Genomic DNA, 18,827 nt, shown 5'->3' on the forward strand with positions numbered 1-18,827 from the left:
ATGGATGGATGGATGAAACCCCAGACTCCTCTCTGACCTTCTTTTCCCATCTGTATGAGGAAGGAATTTCTCTCTCCCTGCAGTGACTTGGAGGACTTCCAGAGACCGTGAGCGCTATCCTGGGATGCTATCGTCTAGGCTAAAGGGTGTTCCTTGTCTGAGATCCCATCCAGCTCTAAGCTCCCTTGGATTCACCTGAGAATCTTCCGTCTGGGGAAGGCCATGTCTGGGCTGGGTCAGGGCTGGCTTACCTGGCAGGCATCGGCCTTGCAATCAAAGTAGCCAGCACAGAGCATGTTGGGACTAATGTCAGCACCATATACTTCGGGGCTGCTGCACTTATGGTCAGCCACAAGTGGAACCAGGGCCTCCCTCAGTGAGCTTGAGTAGCTGCTCATGTCTGCGGGGTGCAGTCTGTTCAGGGGTGGGAGAGACCCCACCACCACCCCATTTCCTGAATCTACTCCCCACTCATCTCCACCCCTACTTATACCCCAGCCCTACTCACCCCCACCCTCCACTCTCCCCCCACTCACTCTCTCCCATGTGGCCCCAGCCAGCAATCTGGCACTTGTGTCCAGTGGGGAAGGAGCTGCTGGGCTCGGGCAGGCAGATGGGCTGGACAAACTGGGAACGGACAGCACAGCGATCCCCCTTCCTCTTCAGCCGGATCAGGACTGGGCAGGGAGGAAGGCAGAGGTCAGCTAGATGGCAGGAGGTGGCTGAGAGCAAAGGGGGCCCCCACACCCCGCCCTCCCCTGCACACCGAGGTCGTGGTCGCTGGGGTTGAACACGGAGTAGCGGGGATACGGGATGTACTTCTCAATGCCAAATGTCTGCGTCACATCCGTGGTGAGGTTGAAGAAGTGCTGACCCAGGACCACAGAGACGCTCTCCTTGCGGGGGCTGTAGGGGAAGGGGTGGGCAGTAAGACTGCCCTTCCCCACCCCCCTTTACTCCTAGTGGGACCTCAGTCCTGGGAGCGGCCTGAGGGGAGGGGGGCCGGGTCTCTGAGGACACAGGAGCGATAGTGGAGGACTAAGGAGCTCTGGGAGCGTAGTGGTTATGAAACGGGTTGCGAACTTTAAGGTCAGCAGTTCGAAACTACCAACTGTTCTGCGGGAGAAAGATGAGGCTTTCTGCTCCCGTAAAGATTTGGTGGTGGTGGTAGTTATGTGCCGTGGAGTCAGTTCCAACTCATAGCGACCCTGTACAGGGTTTCAGAGGCTGTAAATCTTTACAGGAGCAAAAAGCTTCATCTTTCTCCCACGGAACAGCTGGTAGTTTCGAACTGCTGACCTTGCGGTTCTCAGCCCGATTCGTAACCACTATGCTGCCAGAGCCTCGGCAACCCTGTACAAGGGTCGCTATGAGTCAGAACAGACTCCATGGCACACACCCACCAAGGACAACCTGAGCTCCTTGCACCAGACACTGCAAAGGCCCACTCGGAGGTGGATCCCGAGTGGGAGAGACCCAGCCCCCCTTGGCTGCCCGCCCCCTTGGCAGTCCCTGTCCCCTCTGAGCCCTCTGTAGAGGTCCAGCTGCACCTCAGCCCCAGCTGCCTTGAGGCCTCCGTGACCAACCTTCCAGGCCTTAGTTTCCATCTGAAAAGGGGCTCAAGGTCCCTGCTCCTGGACCCCTGCCACCACCTGCTAGGCATGACGTCTCCAGCCCACGGGGATCGCACGCAGAGTGTGAGCCAGAACCTGGGGGCCTTTGGGGATGAACTTGGAATGCCCCAGGTCTCGTGGGACTCAAGGGGAATTAAGTGCTTCCGCCAGAAATGGCTGCCATCTGCCTCCAGTTGAGGAATACACCCTTCTGGCCCTGCAGGGCAGCCTCCCCACCCTAAGACCACCCCCAAGCTCCTCCTTACTCCTCCCCCCTTATGCCAGGCGGAGCCTGAGGGTGGCCCTGGGGGCTGGCAGTGGGGGCGGGCAGGGGTGAGGCGGAGGGATCCAACTCCTCTCTCAGTACCGCTCTGCACCAAAACACCTGGTGGCCCACCTAGGAAGTCAGAGCCCTTGCCACATCGAACGGGGGTGTCCACCAACAGAAGACCTCCCTGTTCCCCGGAGGGTGGGACTCCACGACCTTCCAGGGCTCCTCCCCTCCGGACCCTGAGCGCTGTCACTGCGCCCCCTGGTGCCCAGCTGGAGTATCGCGTAGAGAATAGCTGGGCAGGGTCCACCCCCACCTGGAAGAAGACCTGAGTCCCCTGAGCTGGGATCAGGGGTGGAGTGCGGGGTCTGCTCCTCTGAGAAATGCCTCCTCCCTGCACCGTGTCAGCTTCATGGGGTAAAGGTGGGATCTCGGGGGTCTGATAGTCTCAACTACTACCAAGGGGGCTGCAAGGCAGTGGGGGATGAGAGGGTCCAGTGGGAACATGTGAGGACAGGCAGATGGGTGGGTGGCTGAGGAGTGGCAGGTAGGTCTACATGGGCCCATGGGCAGTCTCCGGTGGATGGATGGGTGAGTGAGTGTTGGGTGGATGGATGTGTGTGGTGAGCAGATGGATGAGTGGGGAGCTGGGTGGGTCAGTGGATGTGTGTTGGAGTAGTTGACGGATTAGTGAGGAGTGGGTGAGTAGGTGGATGGGGTGGGTGACTGGGGTGGGGTCAGTAGATCGGTGGGTGGACGGTGGGTGGGTGGATATAGGCAGGTGGACAGTCTCATGGGTGAGTGGGCACGGGCAGGTGATGGTCCAATAGATAGACAGGTGAGCAGATGCGGGTGAGTGGGTAGGTGGATGGACATATATGAAGGTGGATGGATGGGGAGGTAGGTGGACAGTCCCATGGGTAGGTGAGTGGGGAATGGACTAGATGGATGGCTGGGTGGATGGATGGGGAAGTGGGTGGATGGAGAGGGTGGATGGGGAGGTGGACAAGCCCCTAGGTAGATGGGCAGGCAGATGGAGAGTGGCTGGATGTGGAGAAGACAATGCGCATGTAGAGGTGCAGATGGAGGGATATTGGGGGTCATGCACCATCTGGAGCGGCACCAGCTCACCTGTTGGAGAAGCAGTGGGCTGCAGACACCACCCAGCAGGTATGAATGAGGCTTCCAGCACAGAAGTTGTCCCCAATGTAGACGGCAGCCAGCCAGGGGTGGGAGCCAGGCAGGGCGGCCGAGCCCCCAATGATACGGGGTCGTAGGAAATTCCTCTTCTTGTGCCTCTTGCCACAGGTCCGACGCCCACCAGGAGCTGCTGGTTCCAGCATGGTCAGCAGGACCTCAGGGGTGGAAGGCGGCTGTCTTCTGGTTAAGGATTCTAGGAATAGACGTTCCGGGTCATAACCACGCACACAGCACAGCCAGGCCTGGTTTGCACACCCTGATCCCACTGCCCACCTCCACGGGCCCCTCATGGGTCCCCCACATCCCCTCCCACCCTCAGCAATCCTGGATCCAAGTATGGGCGCGTCTCTGCCCTTGGGTGCTTACTCCCAGAGCTTCTGTTTCCCCATTTATAGGCTAACGATCACTCTCCACGTGGGGGCCGCTTTGTGTGGCTCAGAGGGGCCTGCTGCATGCAGACCAGAGACCCAGATGAGAGATGGGGGTTCAGGGGTATAGGCCCTTCAGGGTGTCCCTGTCCCTGGGAAACAATCCTGGGCATGGGCATCCCAGGGTGTCAAAGCCTGCTGCCTGGACAGCCACTGTACCCACTCTGCCCCAGACAGCCACCCAGTGACCCTCAGTCTCCAGGAAGAAGAGGCCAGCGTGGCACTCAGCAGGTGAGGAGGACAGAGCCCCGCCCCAGCCCATCGCTCACCGCAGGCCACCAAGCGACAGTACTCCCAGGAGAGCATGTTGTCCTTGAGCACGTAACACCACGGCCTCTCGTCCCGGTCAGGGTTCCTGGAGGACACAGAGGCGGAAGGGGGTCCCACGGTCCCTCAGAGAGGGTGAGGTCAGAGAGGGGTGGTGTAGACACTGGGACGGGGACCGCTGCTCTTGGACTGTGTGGGTCGGGTCCCTGCCCTGGCATCTTCCTCAGCCAGCCCCTGGGGCCGGGCACCCCACCGGCTGTGGGACCCAGTGGGATCTGAGGGTCGCCATCCCCAGGGAGCGTGGGGTGCTGACCGGCAGTAGGCGTGGGGCCCCAGGCCGAGCAGTGCAGCGGCAGACACTGAGTCCACGTGCAGCTCCTGGTAGAGCAGATCCGAATTCCAGGCCAGACAGCTGAGGCCAGAGGCTGCTGTGCTGGCCACACCACGGTACTGGGTACCATTGCCCAGAAAGCAGCTCTCGGCAGGCACTGGAGGCCGGGGATGGGGGGAGGGTGTGCGTGAGGCCTGGCTGATGCCTGGATTCTCTCACCCCCACCCCAGGGTGCTGACTACTCACCGATGTTGCAAAGCCGACCAGCGTAACCCGGCAGGCAGGCGCAGATGGTGGTCCCGGTGGCCACAATCAGGTGGCAGGTACCTCCATTCAAGCAGGGGTTGCTCAGACAAGCTGGGGGGACAGGGGTGGGAAGGGGGGCTCAGGAGGAGGGGAGGGGATTTTAGGCAAGCTAGGGGGAACGGGCAGGGGGAATCAGGCATGCCTGGTATTTGGCACAGGGCTCAGGCAAGCTGGGGGTGCTGGGGAGGCGTGCACAGGGGTCTCAGGTCTGGGACCACCCCAGAGTCGCAAGGTAACTTTGGGCCAGCGTTCCCTCCCCTCTGTGGACCTGCTCAAGCTTTGGGGGGTGGGGTGGGCACACCTGTGTGCCGCGTATCCTGGCACTGAGCTTCGCCCCCGGCACAGCTACACTGCTCCACGTGGCCCTGGTGCACACGGGCCCAGTGGTCTCCTGTCTCCAGGTATTCATACCGCGTCCGGTCAAAGCACTTCTCTGGGGGGCATGCAATGAGCCTCCGCCTGTCCCCCCATGACCCCCATTCACCCCCCAGCACTCAGCAGGCACCTGCTCACCGCCCACCCACCTCCATTCACCCTCCCCCCACCCCCCCCCCCACACACACACAGTCCCAGGCTCACTCTGGCTGCAGTCCTTGCCGGTGAAGGCCATGGGGCAGGAGCAGAGATAGGACGAGCTATCCTGAGTGCTAGAGCAGGAGGCCCCGTTGAGGCAGGGGCTGGAGGCACAGGGGTCCAGCGTGCCTGGGAACACCAAGGGGGCTGTGAGGGACCAAATGGGGTCCCACCTCCTGGCCCCAGCTTCTGAGTTTCTTGGGGTGCAGGCTCCCTGGGAGTCTGAAGTCCAGTCTTAGCACTTGCTGGGGACCTTAGTCCTTCCTCCCTGGGCACCCACACCCGGGTCGGCAGTCAGGCCCCGGAGGCCAGCCGCTCGGGCACAATCAGGCCGCAAAGTCACTGGCTAACGTCTGCAGCCACCAGTCTGGAGACTGAGTGTGCAAGACCCCACCCACCCACCTTGCCTCATTGGGCCCCATCCCATGCACCCTGGGCCATATTTGGGTTTGGACCTTGAGACCGCAGAGTCCAGTCTGGCCACCAGGGGGCACTGCGACCACAACAATGACCACATGTTTGTCATCGGGAACCCCCAAGCCCCCAAAAAATTCCAGTGACTGCTTCTCTGCCCCCACTTGTCCCCATACCTGCAGATGATTCATTAGAGAACCCCGTTCCACTCCAAGCAGGCTCCCTGCTCCCCAATTTCCACCCAAGTCTCAGCTGCCCCCCACCTCACTTCTGTCCTTTGACCCCTCCAGCTCACTCACCCCAGACTGCCCATGGGGGACCAAACTCAGGCCACCCTGAACCCACCTGGGTCCCCCAGAGGCCTGGTGGTGGTGGGGGCACAGTAGCCCCAGGAGCGGTCCCGGTCATAGTTGTGAGTCGTGGCACACCTGGGGGTGGACAGTTGTGCTGACGGGGGCTTCCCGTTTCATCCCGCCCACTCTTTAACTTACTCCCCACGTGTCTATCAACAGCCCACTGGGGAAGCTGGGGGCTAGGGTGACGGAGGGAGTCCTGCCGGGTGGATGAAGGGCGGGAATCCCCCCATCCCAGAAACCCACCACTTCCTGCGTGCACTGCCCTCAGAGGTACAGGCTTGGTGCATGCGGCCACCGTAGCGGAAGGGGAACCTGCAGGTCTGTCCATCCTCCGTGAGCACTGCGGGAGGACAGAGTCAGTGAGGCCCACACCAGCACCCCTGACCCTCTCCCCAAGAGCCCTTGACCCACCTCGGTCCTCAGTGCTGCTCAAGTCCCCCCTAGGAGTGGGGATGGGTCCCTCTCCACGATGCCCATCCACTGGAGCCTCAGAAGTGCTTGCTGCTGGGGTGGAGGGTGTCACTGATGTCCAGGGGGCCCCCGATGGGCTCGGGACTGTGGGGGCTCCTGGGGTCACTGTGGTGTTGCGTTGCGGGGACTCTGTCCAGTTCTAGAGGAAGCCGAGAGGGCTGGGCAGGGGCAGGCTATAGGGATGTCTCTCCCCAGGTTTGTGGGTGGGCCCTCAGGTCTCGGTCAGGGTACCCACGGCCAGATTCTGAGGTCAGTCCTGGGGATGGGCCTCCCCCTCACCCCCTCCAACACTCAGGCCCGGAGGTTTAGACAGATGACCAGCCCTACCCTGCCCCCACCCCGCCACCCCCAGCAGACCAGGCCAGTCTGTCCAGGGACAGCAACCTGCAGTCAGACTGGACCTCCAGGGCCTTCAACACCCACCTCTCCCTACATCCGACCCCTGCCCTGGGGGACCATGTGCCTCAGCCAACGGCCTACAGGCACTTTGACCGAGTGGGCATGGGGAGGCAGGCCGATGTCCTCTGGTGAGGGGTCAGCGCTCACCCTGCTGGCCGGAAGCTGGGCCCCACCAGATGCCAATAGCAGCAATAGCAGTGGTGGGAGCAGGAACGGCCCAGGAAGGGGACAGTGTCCGGGGACCCAGACCCAGAACCCCATGGCTCCTCCTGAGCTGGCCGAAGGGCAGAGGCAACGGGACAGCAGGACCAGGGCAGCTGGGGGTCAAGGCTGCCAGGCAATGATTAACCCATCTGCACACGCAGACTCCTCCTCCAGGAAGCCCTTGCGGCCCACCACAGCATCCCTGCCTCGTCTGTCCAGCTCTGACCACCCTCTCAGACTGAGCCCAGGGACACAGAGGCCTGCACCGATACTCTTGGGTCTTGTGCACTCCTCTGAGATCTGGGGTCGGAGTTGGAGCCATGGGCACAGCGGTTGTGGGAGCCTCTTCTGCCGTTCGGGTTCCCCCACCTCCCCTTCCCTGCCTCTCCCTCCTGGCCCCCCACTCCTTGTCCTCTCTCTACACCCCACCCTCAATTCCCTAGAGGCCTAGCCCCGGCCTTGGATGCCTGCCCAGTGTGTCCCTAGTACATCTGTCTGCTGTCTCTAGTACATGTCTGTCCACTGTCCCTAGTGTGTCTGTCTGCCCACTGTCTCTAGTACATCTGTTTGTCTGCTGCCCCTAGTACATGTCTGTCCGCTGTCCCCAGCACGTCCATTTGTCTGCTGTCCCCAGCATGTCTGTCTATCCGCTGTCCCTAGTAGAAGCAGCATGACAACATCACTATTCCTTTGTCCTTTACCACTACCAGCAATCTCAATGCCTGGGACAGTCGAGGGTCCTAGGAGCATCTGTCCTGGCCCAGTCTGGGACCCCAGCCAGGCTCCTTGTCACAGGTGGTCAGTGTCCACTCCCCTCTTGGTCCCGGGAATACTGGGACCACCTTCTCGTCCCCTTCTGGCATCCAGGTTCCCAGAAGCTTCCCCACCCTTCCCTTGCTGCCTGGGGTCCACACTTGTCCCCAATGTGTTTGGTGTCCCGAGGGGGTACCTCTCCATCCTTTCTCCCTTGGTTCTCCCACACAGTGCTCCCCACCCCTAGACTTCCGGGTGCCCCAGTTCCACCAGCCGTGTATTGGGCTCATCCTACCACCTCACTGTGGCCTCATTTGCTTGACTCAAGACTCGCTGAGCCTCGGGGCCTTTGCATGTACTCTGTCTGCTGACTCCAGGATTCTCCAGCACAGATCACCCCTCAAGGGCAGGGTGGAGGCACCAAAGGTTCAGTGAACATGTCCCAAGCCGAACCCTGTCCCTACCCAAGAACAGATTCCCAAAGATCCCGTTCTGTCTGTCTGTCTGTCTGGGGGACAGAAGAAGGTACTAGGCTGGGCTGGGAGTGTGACCCTCATTCTTACTGAGCACCCCAACCACATCACTCTGAGCTACGTCCACCCCCAGGACCACCTCTGCAGTGTGCTTAAGAGTCCTCTGGGTGCAGTCTGTTTCCCCAGTTCCCCCAGGAGACTCAACACTTAGTGGACCCCCAAAATGTTTTATTGAACAAGGGCTAGAGGGTGCGGCAGGGCAGAGAAGTGTCCCGTCCCCCGCCAGGTCAGCAGAAACATCCCTGAGACCCCTCATCTGTCCGAGGGTCAGCACATGCTTGTCGGTGAGAGAGCGCTCAGCTGCAGCGCCAGGGCGTGGGGTGGTTTTAGACGAACGTGGCATGGTGCTGGGCAGCTGCGGCCTTGGCAGGCTCCCCTGAGGTGGGAGCCAGGCCGGAGGGTTCTGATGCTGGGGGTCCACTGGCCCACGACTGCCTGGGGCCTGTCTGATCCCCCAGTGTGGGCACTGGCCTGGTAACACAGTCCACTTCGATGATCCTTCTGACCGGGAGGCCTCGGCTGCGTTGGATCCCGCCTCCTGTCAGGAGAGGGAAGAGTATCACTGAGGGTCAACCAGGGCAGCTGCCCACCCCTCACATGGGCCCCTCGGCCACCAGGGAAGTTAGCAGGCGTAGCTGCAGACCTCCAGGAAGCTGCTGGTCACCTAGGGATCCTGGCTGGGGCTAGGGGTGGCAAGCGGAAGGCTGGACAGGTTTTGTGTTGCAGAACTGTGGGGATGCCAAACTGTGGTCCAGCTCCAGGCTGCTGTCCCACCCAGGGCCTAACCATGCCATCCCAGCCCCCCTGCCATGACCCCTCATTCTCCTCCAGGCAGCCATCCCAGAACCATGGGGCTCCTTCCCAGTGACCCGGGCTCAGGGTTGGCGTTGCCTCAGTGAAGACCAGCACCCCATCTACCAGGGACAAGGCAGGACAGGGGCTGGAGAGCTGGGAGACCGCAGTGGGGGTGAGTTAACTCCAGGATAACGGCCGAAGGACAGAGAAGAGCAGGGCTGGGGGCTGTCTGCACACCTGTCCTCTCAGGCTAGGTCCCCAGGGGGGCTGTGTGCTGCACTGTGCATTAGGTCCCAGGGGAAGCTGTGTGCTGGGTCCCCGGAGGTGCTATGTTTTCGTTCCCCCGGAGAACTGTGTGCCGAACCTCAAGCCCAGGGCCCAATGCAGGCAGAGTGAGGGTCTCAGACAGGCCACTGAGGAGCTCCAGGCCACATCAGACCCCCCGTAACCAGGTGCCCTGATGGCTCTGCGGGCTCCCAGGCCCAGCCTCCAGCTCTTCACCTCTTCACCTTTTATCCACCTGCCTGAAGCCTCATGGCCCATCCACGCCCAACTCAGCCCCCCACCCCCACAAGTGTCATGCGTCCCTGCTACAGCCCCGGGTGCTGCTCCCCAGTTACCCGCCTCCCCTTCACTGGACACGACAGGCCTGCTGTCGGCCTCTGCCCCCACTCCAGCAGCCCACCCCAGGGGACCCCTGCTTAGGCCTCTGCATGTCCCTGGAGCGCTTTCAGGCTCCAAGCCCCCAGAAGTCCTCAGGGTTCCCCAAAACTGCTGTGGAAGTTTCTTGATGCTGGGGTGAGCAGATCCCCCACTGGACAGATGTGGGGGTCCCTAGGGCAGGCCAAGCCAGGTGTGCAGTAGGTATGCCAGGGGTCAGGACTTGAAGGCCAGCACTGGCTGAGGTGGAGGGAGGGGCAGGGGACAGTGGTCAGGTGAGCGGTCAGCCCTTCTACTTGGGGAAGACTGTGGGGGGTTGGAGCCACCCCTGAACCAGGGCCACGGGTCCTGCTCTTGGACCTCAGTTTCCCCAGCTGTGCTGAAGCCTCAGGGATGTAGACCCCCTCCGCTGTCTGAAGGCGGATAGAGCTGCCAAGATGGGGGTGGGGAGCCCAGGGTCCCAGGAGTTCATCTCAGGATGCGGTCTCAGCTGCCAGTCAGCATCCGGAGGTCCCCAAATCAGGTGAGGGCTCCCTGGGCCCCAGGCATAAATGGCTGAACAATGGAGACGTTTCTGGATGCTCCAAATCCTCCCTGAGATGTTTCTAGAAGCTTCTCCCAGCCAGTCCTCAATGGCTCATCTAAGGTCCCTGAGGTTCCACGACTGCAGGGCCTGGGGCGGGTATGGGAGGGTCCCCTTCTGGGCATCCAACTTTGAAGGGCTCCCAAGCACCCACTCTGCGGGCCTCTCAGAGCCCAGGGGACCCACTCCTGGGGACAAGACAGCTCCCTTCAGGCACACGCTGTACCTCGTGCCTGAGGAGATGGCCATACCCGGATGCTTCCTGCTGAGCCCAAACATGCTCTCCTGACTCAGTGCTTACCACCCAAGGCTTCATGCCAGGACCTGCCCAGACCGCTGCCCCAGGGCTTCCTCCAGGGCACGTCGCTCCAGGGATCACGGCGGGGCCTGGACCTCCGGACTTCTCATGCCCAAGGCATCGCCCCCCCACCTGCTTCCCGGCACTGTTCCGACACCTCTGTGCTGCACCCTTCAGACACCCCAGCAACCAGGACGTGAGGCCTCTGGACAACTGCTCCCCCGTCCACTCGGCTGGCCTGCCCTCCCTCCAGCTCTGGCCTGTCCATCTGCCAGTCTGTCCCTGGCTTTGCTCACAGATCCTTCCCTGAGCTCACAGCCAGGTGCCACCCTGACCCGCCACACTCCTGAGAGCCTTCTGCCCAGTTAGCTTGACAGCCCTGACCCACACTGACCACCTGCTCTGCGGGTCCCTAGTGGATGAGACCATGATGGTCAAGCTGTTCAAGGGGCCTGGAGCCCAGGGAGCCTTCCCTGTCCAGCCATCCACCGTCCAGAGGGGTCTGAGACCATCCCGGGTATCACACCCCACCTCCTGCTTCCTGAGGCCCAGATCCCGTGTCTATGCTAGCGGTTGATGGAGCTCGGTGTGGGTCCTTACTCCAGCAGACACCACCCGGCAACCACTGTGCCAAGGAGACAACAGGGAGGGTGGGGTAGGGGAGGTGGTCTCTGAAGGTCAGTGGGAACAAGGATAGACAGGCTCGTAGGAGGGTGGTGTTTCAGGGGGACCTGGCTGGGAATGCCAGGGGGTGAACAGTCCTCGTCACAGCAGATGTCTCCTCAGGAGCCAGAGGTGGGCTCAGGCAGGGGGCACAGACCAGGCTGTGGGAGCAGCCCTCCTCTTCCAGATGCCCCATTGCGGCTTCAGACGTGTACAGGACACAGAGGGGACTTGGCTTCTCCCAGTCTACCCTCGGGGGTCAGGGCTCAGGACTCAGGGCTGGTGAACCGACAAGAAAGGAACAGAACTGGACAGAGGTCAGCACTGGAATTGGGGTGCTGATTCAGGGGGAGGTGAGAAGGGGAACCAACCCGAGACCCCACACACAAGTCACAAGGTGAAGTAATGGCCGGCTGGGGATGTGGGAGTCGCTGGTTGGGGGCAGAACCCAGAGGACAGATCTGGGACGTCCAGAGATGTGTGTCCCTGGAGGATGCGAACAGCTCAGGTCAGTCTAGCGGGCACTTCAACAGAGGGTCCCATGATGAGGTCAGAAACGCCCCTACAAGTCCCGCAGCCCCTCCCCCATCACCATCCTTCTCTAGTTCTCCAGCCCACTGGGAGCTGGGTGCCGAGGGCAGGAATGGGGGTTGTCCAGTACACGCTATGTTGGGCAGGTGAGTCCAAAGGGCCACCGTGTTGTTACAAAGTGGTCACAGTCATTGCTGAGAGATCACAGCCCCTTTGGAGGCCAGCCCTCGTCCAGAGCGTCACTGAAGCCTTCCCTGGACGTGCACAGAGCCCCCACAGGCACAGTGGACACCCGCAGATGGAGAGGGAAATGCCGGGGAACCCCTGGGCCCATCCTGACGTGCCAGTGTGCACGCAGATTGGCTGCAGGGGGCTGAGAACTGGGGAGGACAGCTGGCCGGCCCAACACCTGGTAGGCAGGGGCACCCCACGTTTTGCTTTGCCACGCTCCCCCACTCCCCACTCCTTTCATGGGATCATCTGGAGGAGCCAGGCAGACAGAGGGCAGGCATAGGAGGTGAGATGCGGCCCCGGCCGGCCATCGTGAGGAGCAGGTGAGTCAGGTACAGAGAAGGTGCTCCGACAGAAGCAGCAAGCTGGCCCTCCCTCCTGCCCAGACCCCCCGTGAACATCCACATCTCCCGGTCATCCAACCGTGGCCACTGGGACTGGCAGTGGATGACCCTCCCAGTCCCTGAAACCACAAGAACAGAGTTCTGAGGGGAACGAGAAAGAAGAGCTTCCAGGCGGGCGGTCCAGCGACGAGCTGGGAGTTTATTACTCAGAGAGGAGTCTCGGACGGTGACAGCGAAGACAGACAGACAGAGGGACAGAGGGGTAAGTGGAACCACAGGGGCATGCAGGGGAGGGAGAGCTGCCCCCAGACCCGGGAGGCAAGACTCAGAGACTGCTGTGGGGGTGGGCACACAGAAGCAGTAGCCCCACCCGCCCACGTGCCATCACACTAGAACACGTCACATGCGCTAGCACGCTACGAACATACACTGGCGAGGTTCGTGGAGAAGCCACCAGCTCCGACCATGGCACTGGACGCTGGGAAGGGCAGCAGGGCTGAGCCAGCCAAGGAGCCAGGGCCACATGTCCACCTGCTCCTGGAGCTGCGGTGCCCCCTGCAGCCCTCCACACCCACCGTACTTCAGGGAACCTCACCCCGAGACACATGGGCCCACCAGTGACCGCGGGGTAGGAAGGACGCTCGGAGGTGGCCACTGTCCTGGGCAAAACTCTAGCCCAGCCGCCATTGACGCTCCATGCAGTGAAGGCCGGGGGGCACACACAGGAAACACTTAGGGGTGACAGGCGGGGCCGACTGAGCAGTTCTGCCTCTGTAGTGGGCACGGAGGGGCGAGCCGGGGTGTGAGGGTCAGACTCCGGAGGTACCTGGTCTCTGCGGTCCCGACGTGTCCTGGGCATCTGGCAGCGGGGCTGGGGGCGCCTGGTGGGTGCCGGCCGGCGGGGTGGGTGGTGGTGGCAGCAGGGTGCTATTGGGGCTGTCGATGTCCCCCTCCCCCACCAGTGTCAGGTCGGCCACAGAGTCCTCCTCCAGGGTCTGCACGCCCTCCAACTCCCTCGACTGCCGTCTCCAGAGCTTCACGGCCCCTTCCAGCGCAGGGGGCCGGGGGGCCTGGGGCCCGGGCGGCGTGGCTGCCGTGGGGGATCTGGGCTGGCTGCCAGAGGAGCTGGGGCTGGTGGCGGGGCTGTGGCCCAGGTCCTGGACCTCCCACCTCTCGCCGGGCGGCGGGGCACTGTCCTGGCTGTGGCTCTTCCCGAGTCGCCTGCTGAAGCCATGGCTAGGGCGTGGCGGTCCAGCTGAGCCGGGCGGCAGACGGAGGAACTCGGGCAGTACCAGGTCCTCCTTCCTCAGCAGCCCACGTTGGTCATCAGCTCGGCTGCTCTGAGCCTTGGAGATAAGCTCGAAAAACTCTGCAGGACAAAAGCCACGGGCCACAGTCAAAGCCCCTGAGCACGTGGCCCCGGCACGGGGACCCACCAGGTCTCCACCCACAGGACAGTGTGCGTGCCAGGGGGCCGGGCACAGCTCTGGATCAAGTCGGAACAGCCAGCGTTTGGGGGACCCATGACAACCGAGGCCTGGCTCCCCACTTAGGAGGGAGTACAGGGGGGCCTGACGGGACTCTGACATTTCACCCCACCAGATGCTACAAGGACACTAGAGCTAGTGGGGTCTAGCTGGGTGGGGAGGAGCCCCCGAAACAGGTGAGTGAATGAGACTCAGCTACTCTTGGGGTCCCCACTTGTTGGTGGGGTGCTCAGCTGGGCTTGTGGGAGAGAGGCCAAGCACATGAGTCTAAGCGGGGACAGGGAGGACCAAGTGGCTGGGGGCCGCGTGTTTCCTCGGTGCCACTTACGGCTCACAGCGACCCTGTATGGGGTTTCTGAGGCTGAAAATCTTCGGGGGAGTAGAAAGCCTCAACTTTCTCCCACGGATCTGAGCTGATTTCCATGGCAACGCACGCCCGCCCCCCACTCAGAGCTGGTGACCCCTACAGCTTAACTCAGCCTTTCCGGACACACACGAAGGCCGCAGCCTCCAGCTTCCCAGGTTCCGGGACGGCGTATTTAACTCCGGCACACCCACGGGCCCCCAAAGGCCAAGGGAGAGGGTGTGGGCTGTTTGTGGGGCCTCATGGGACGAAAATGGGGGCGGTAACACTTGATCATTGTGACTCTGATTTTAGCGCCTCTCTGTTACAGGCGATGGGACGGAGCAAGTGTGAGAGCAGAGGCCCCCTCCTTATGCACAGCCCTCTCCCCTAGGGGTTAGGGGACACACAGGCCCCCACATAGCCACCCTCAGGCCTCCAGTAAAAGCTCAGCTGACTGACACCCGCCGGTAACACAGGGGCAGCCCGGAAAGGAGGCACCCCAGAGAATGGATGGTGGCTAGGGTCACTACCAGGGGCTCTGACGCAGTGGCCAGCGAACGTGTGGACACAAGTCCAAGCAACACCAGCAGCCCAAGCACAGGGGGTTGGGGGGGGGGCGGGAGGGGACACGCTCAACATAACAGGACAGCAGCCGCCCACACACTCCTTGGTCAGGGGACGCGTCCACAATGGCGTCGGAACACTGGCCTCATGTTTACTAAAAGACGTGCAAATTTTAAAAAGTCCACATACCCTCCGCTTCGTCCAAATTAATTTTCTGATATTTTTTTTTCCCAATCTTTGCAATAGATTCTTCTCTGTTTGAAAGCCGGGGCTCCCTAGCATTTTTTCCGCCTTTGATCTTAATAGAGCTAGACTTGCCTAGCGCTCTTTCCTCTCCCTGCAGCAGGAGAAAAGTCAAAAGTCCCACTCACGTTTCCAGCACACACAGCTCACCGGGGACAGACAAGGAGGGTGGGCCAGCCTCAGAAGGCACTGAGGGAGAACCGCAGGGCAGCAAGGGCGGGACAGAGACCCCCAAAGGAAGCGCACCCCGCCGCGCTCCACCCCCCCGCAGACAAGAGGAAAGTCAGGGGACAGGTGTGGGGCACATGGCGGCACCGGGGCCACGTGGGGACCAAGAGCTTTACCGTCGCCGTGTGGTTTCTGGAGCTGGAATTTACAGCTAGACCGTGTTTGCCTGCGGCACCTTTCTGTTTATCTGTGGAGACGGAACACAAGGACACAAGTGTCACCATCCACACACTCAGCCCTCACCTAAGGCGAAGCTGCAGAGAGAACAAACATGTCGATAAGCATCTCTGGTCTGCTGGCCCCAGGGAGGTTGGCCGAAGTGTCTGGCTAGGATGGGAGGACACATTTGTTGGGGGCTGAGGGCAGGGGCCATGCAATTCTGTGGGGCTTTTGTAGGAGGGCTGACATATTGCACAAAAAGCTTGTTTCGTGTTCATTTTTGGCATGAATGTCCTTTGGACGGTAGAAGACATCCCTAAGTGTGCCTCTGTCACAAGCCAGGGCAGCCACAGAAACCACACCATCATTCCTTCAGTAAAGGAGTCGGCCTGGAGCACCTCTGCAAGACTCACCCACGCACAAATGGCCACAGGCCTGCAACCTGGCTGCCCACACCCAGGGGAAGGAGGCTGAAGAGGCCCCAGAAATACGCATGCAGACCCTCACCACGGTGAGGCCCTGACAGCGGTTCCTCCCCATGCTCTTAGGAGACTCCCAGGAGACACATTGTCATGATCCCTCCACCTGGACAATCCCTGGGCCACATCTCGGCTTGTCCTTGGGTAGTGGGCACAACAAACAGGACCCCCACCTCAGTTTAAATGGCTTTGTCTAGTGCAGTGATTTGGCAGGGATGGATGAGCACTCTGAGGGGAACGTGAGCATCCCCATGTATCTGTATCTGTGACATCGGGGAAGGCCAGAGGTCCTACGTCCCACAGTCCCACAGCCTCCCAGCTGTCTGACCCAGGGCTGTGGCACCGAGCTGTGAAGTAGCTGAGTCACGGCACTTGGGTAAGTCCAGCACAGGCCGGGCAGCGGGCACAGCCTCAGCTCCTGCTGCAGGAGCCACGCCAGCCTTCTCCTCACCTCCTGCCCCACCTGGCCTTCGGAGCTCCATGTCCCTCTCACAGAGCGGCCACGAGCCTTCCCTCACACATGTGGACGTGCTCTCATCCATGTGGTCAAAGTACCGACATGTGTGTGATAAACATGCCCTCATGTGTACATAGTGAATGTGCCCCAGGGAGGAACGGAGGCACCCTCGTGTATGTATGTGGTGGAAGTACCTCTACACGTGTGCGCTCACTGAATGTGCCTTCAAGTCTGTGGTGAAAGTACCTTCATGTGTGTGAGTACGTGAGCACCTCAGCACTGTCTGCAGGGGGCGGGGTTCAGTGCGGATGGTCACCCAAGCCCGGAGCAAGCGTCCTCCTTGGTCACAAAGGCCGGGCTGTGCCTGGCAAGATGGAGGTAGAGACGGCGCCCTAGCGTTTGGGAAGGAAGGCTCACGTACCTCTCCCCTTGGCAGGCTCCTTCTCCTCCAAGGTGACCCGCTGCCCGTCCAGGCTGGATATAGGGGCGCCGAGGTCCAGGAGCGCCTTTTCGCCACTCTGAAGTCAGAGACAGCAGTCAACAGCTCCCCCAAATTATTCTGAAACAGCTGCATGTGACCCACTCCTGGGACCCCATCCCCGTGCCAGGTGTGGGCTACCCCAAGCGCCCCAGGGCTTGGCCACAGATTCCTAACATGGACAAACTCAGGATTCCGGCCCACTGGACAGTCCATCTGGGCCTCCAGTGCCTGAAGAACCAGCAGAGCAGGGAGAGCGGCACTGAGACCTAGAAATGCTTTCATCCCCAAATGTCATGCTTTCAAATATGCGTGAGAACTCTCCTAACTATTCACTGACGTGGGCATAAAAGTGTGACTCGTGACGACCCGTGTGTGACCCACAGGCTTTTCAGCATTTGGTTTTTCAGAAGCAGACCAACAGGACTTTCTTCCTCAGTGCCTCTGGGTAGATTCGAACCTCTACCCATGCGGTGAGCATCTGAAGATGCACATTCACCATCTGTACCCCCCCAGGGTCTAAAGAATGGCTAACCTAACTACACACACCCCACCCGCTTCTAGGGCCTCACCAGACACTGAGGCAGAAGGTTCTCATCTCATAACCCAAGCAGCAAAGGCAGGTGTGTTTAGGGCAGATTTAAGATGCTGGCTCCTTAGACGTGAGGATGCTAAGACTTTGCCTTATTTTGGACAGCCAATCAGCAGGGACCAGTCCCTGAAGGACATCATGTTTAGTTAGTGAAGTGGAGGGTCAGTGAAAAAGAGGAAGACCCCCACGGACATGGGGCGACACAGTGGCAGCAGTAAGGGGTTCAGACACAGCTGTGAGGACGGCTCAGGACCGGGCACGTTTGGTCCTGTTGGACGTGGGATCCCACTCAACGGTACCCACAACCAGCTGACTAGACTCCTGTCTCAGAGCCCACTGTGCTGTGGCAGAGCCTGTGCCCTGTTTGTGACCGAGGAAGGGGGTGAGAGACTCAGAAAAGCCACCAGATGCCTGTAGCAGTGAGCCCCGAGCACCTATAGGAGCCAGGGTCAGGGAAAACGACGCAGCCCCGCACAGACAGAGCCTGGCCGGGAGCATGAGGAAGGGAAGACGTAACAGCAACGTACCACACAAGTCACCAGAGAATCAGGAACATGTCCAAGGAAAACTCACGTTCACAAGGGCCCCACAGTGCCTCCACTACACCACCAACACACCCAGCTCACACCACCTCCCGGTGGTCCAATGCCCCAGGCCCAGCAACCTCACAAGCGTGCTACCACAGTGAACGCCCTCTTACAGATAGATAGACTGAGGCATAACGTGGTCACTGATAGCAGAACAGCCCAGCCACGCCATTGCAAGGCCCCTCCCGGTGTGTCCTCCCAGGCCTCTGTGGTCACGCCCCTGTGGCCACGCCCCTCTGGAAGTCCCCGCCCCTTCTGGATCCACATGGGCTGAGTCTGTTCTGAGCATGTGGGAAGCCGGGTCAACTTACTCCCTGGAGCTGGTGTCTGTAAATAATTGAACATTTTCCTTCCATTCATTTTGGGGCATATGAATAATTTTGGGGCCAGTTTCAGCAAAAATTAAAATCCCAAATATACTTGAAATTACAACTCCCATAAAGATGATAAAGAAAGGAGAGGACAAATGTCGTATGATGAATTGTCATCTCTCAGAGAACAGACAAGACAGTCGGGCATCGCTATTTCCTGTTCATGCCAATGACATCTCACAATCCCGCCCTCCACCAGGCACCACCTGAACCCAGGTAAGAAAGCCATGGGGACTCCACCCTCCAGCACACTCACTGTCACCTGCCCACCAGCCTCAGGTGCTGACAACAGGCAGCCTGTGTGCAGTGCCACCTGGACTCCAAGTGTAAAAGGCGTAGCTGAGGTGATGGAGGCAGACTGAGGTAACGTGCGTGTCTCAGCCCAATACCCAACAGCCACCTCAGCATCCACCACAGCACGGGACCACCAGCTCTGACTATCACCTGACCCCATCTGTAAGCCATGGAGCATGGTCTTTTTCTCTTTGCTTTCCTCACTTTCATTTCCCATGACCAAAACCACGCCTCAAACGTCAACCTGAGAGCCTTCACTCAAACACCAGCCCGAGACCCTTCACCTCAAACACCAGCCCGAGACCCTTCACCTCAAAC

General features: G+C 60.6%; 2 protein-coding genes across 2 annotated transcripts in view; both read right to left on the bottom strand.

Annotated features, from left to right (window-relative positions):
* Positions 1–10,406, bottom strand: part of HGFAC (HGF activator) — a 24,245-nt gene extending 13,839 nt beyond the window's left edge. The window contains exons 1-16 of the mRNA XM_006875327.1: positions 10,312–10,406; positions 9,909–10,003; positions 8,456–8,657; positions 6,711–6,903; positions 6,171–6,369; positions 6,003–6,099; positions 5,749–5,831; positions 4,996–5,118; positions 4,718–4,849; positions 4,357–4,467; positions 4,093–4,267; positions 3,782–3,867; positions 3,016–3,277; positions 767–906; positions 537–677; positions 252–400 (exon numbers count right to left, since the gene is read on the bottom strand). Coding sequence (XP_006875389.1) covers positions 252–400; positions 537–677; positions 767–906; positions 3,016–3,277; positions 3,782–3,867; positions 4,093–4,267; positions 4,357–4,467; positions 4,718–4,849; positions 4,996–5,118; positions 5,749–5,831; positions 6,003–6,099; positions 6,171–6,369; positions 6,711–6,903; positions 8,456–8,657; positions 9,909–10,003; positions 10,312–10,406 — 2,283 coding nt within the window. The remainder of the gene's footprint in view (positions 1–251; positions 401–536; positions 678–766; positions 907–3,015; positions 3,278–3,781; positions 3,868–4,092; positions 4,268–4,356; positions 4,468–4,717; positions 4,850–4,995; positions 5,119–5,748; positions 5,832–6,002; positions 6,100–6,170; positions 6,370–6,710; positions 6,904–8,455; positions 8,658–9,908; positions 10,004–10,311) is intronic.
* A 1,445-nt stretch (positions 10,407–11,851) lies between these two features.
* The window catches only part of RGS12 (regulator of G-protein signaling 12), an 81,722-nt gene continuing 74,746 nt past the window's right edge, over positions 11,852–18,827 (bottom strand). Inside the window, exons 13-20 of the mRNA XM_006875328.1 lie at positions 16,609–16,705; positions 15,209–15,279; positions 14,811–14,958; positions 13,051–13,593; positions 12,820–12,995; positions 12,603–12,702; positions 12,269–12,343; positions 11,852–12,129 (exon numbers count right to left, since the gene is read on the bottom strand). Coding sequence (XP_006875390.1) covers positions 11,852–12,129; positions 12,269–12,343; positions 12,603–12,702; positions 12,820–12,995; positions 13,051–13,593; positions 14,811–14,958; positions 15,209–15,279; positions 16,609–16,705 — 1,488 coding nt within the window. The remainder of the gene's footprint in view (positions 12,130–12,268; positions 12,344–12,602; positions 12,703–12,819; positions 12,996–13,050; positions 13,594–14,810; positions 14,959–15,208; positions 15,280–16,608; positions 16,706–18,827) is intronic.

The sequence above is a fragment of the Chrysochloris asiatica genome, unplaced genomic scaffold (assembly GCF_000296735.1).
Source record: "Chrysochloris asiatica unplaced genomic scaffold, ChrAsi1.0 scaffold00319, whole genome shotgun sequence".
Lineage (NCBI taxonomy): Eukaryota > Metazoa > Chordata > Mammalia > Afrosoricida > Chrysochloridae > Chrysochloris > Chrysochloris asiatica.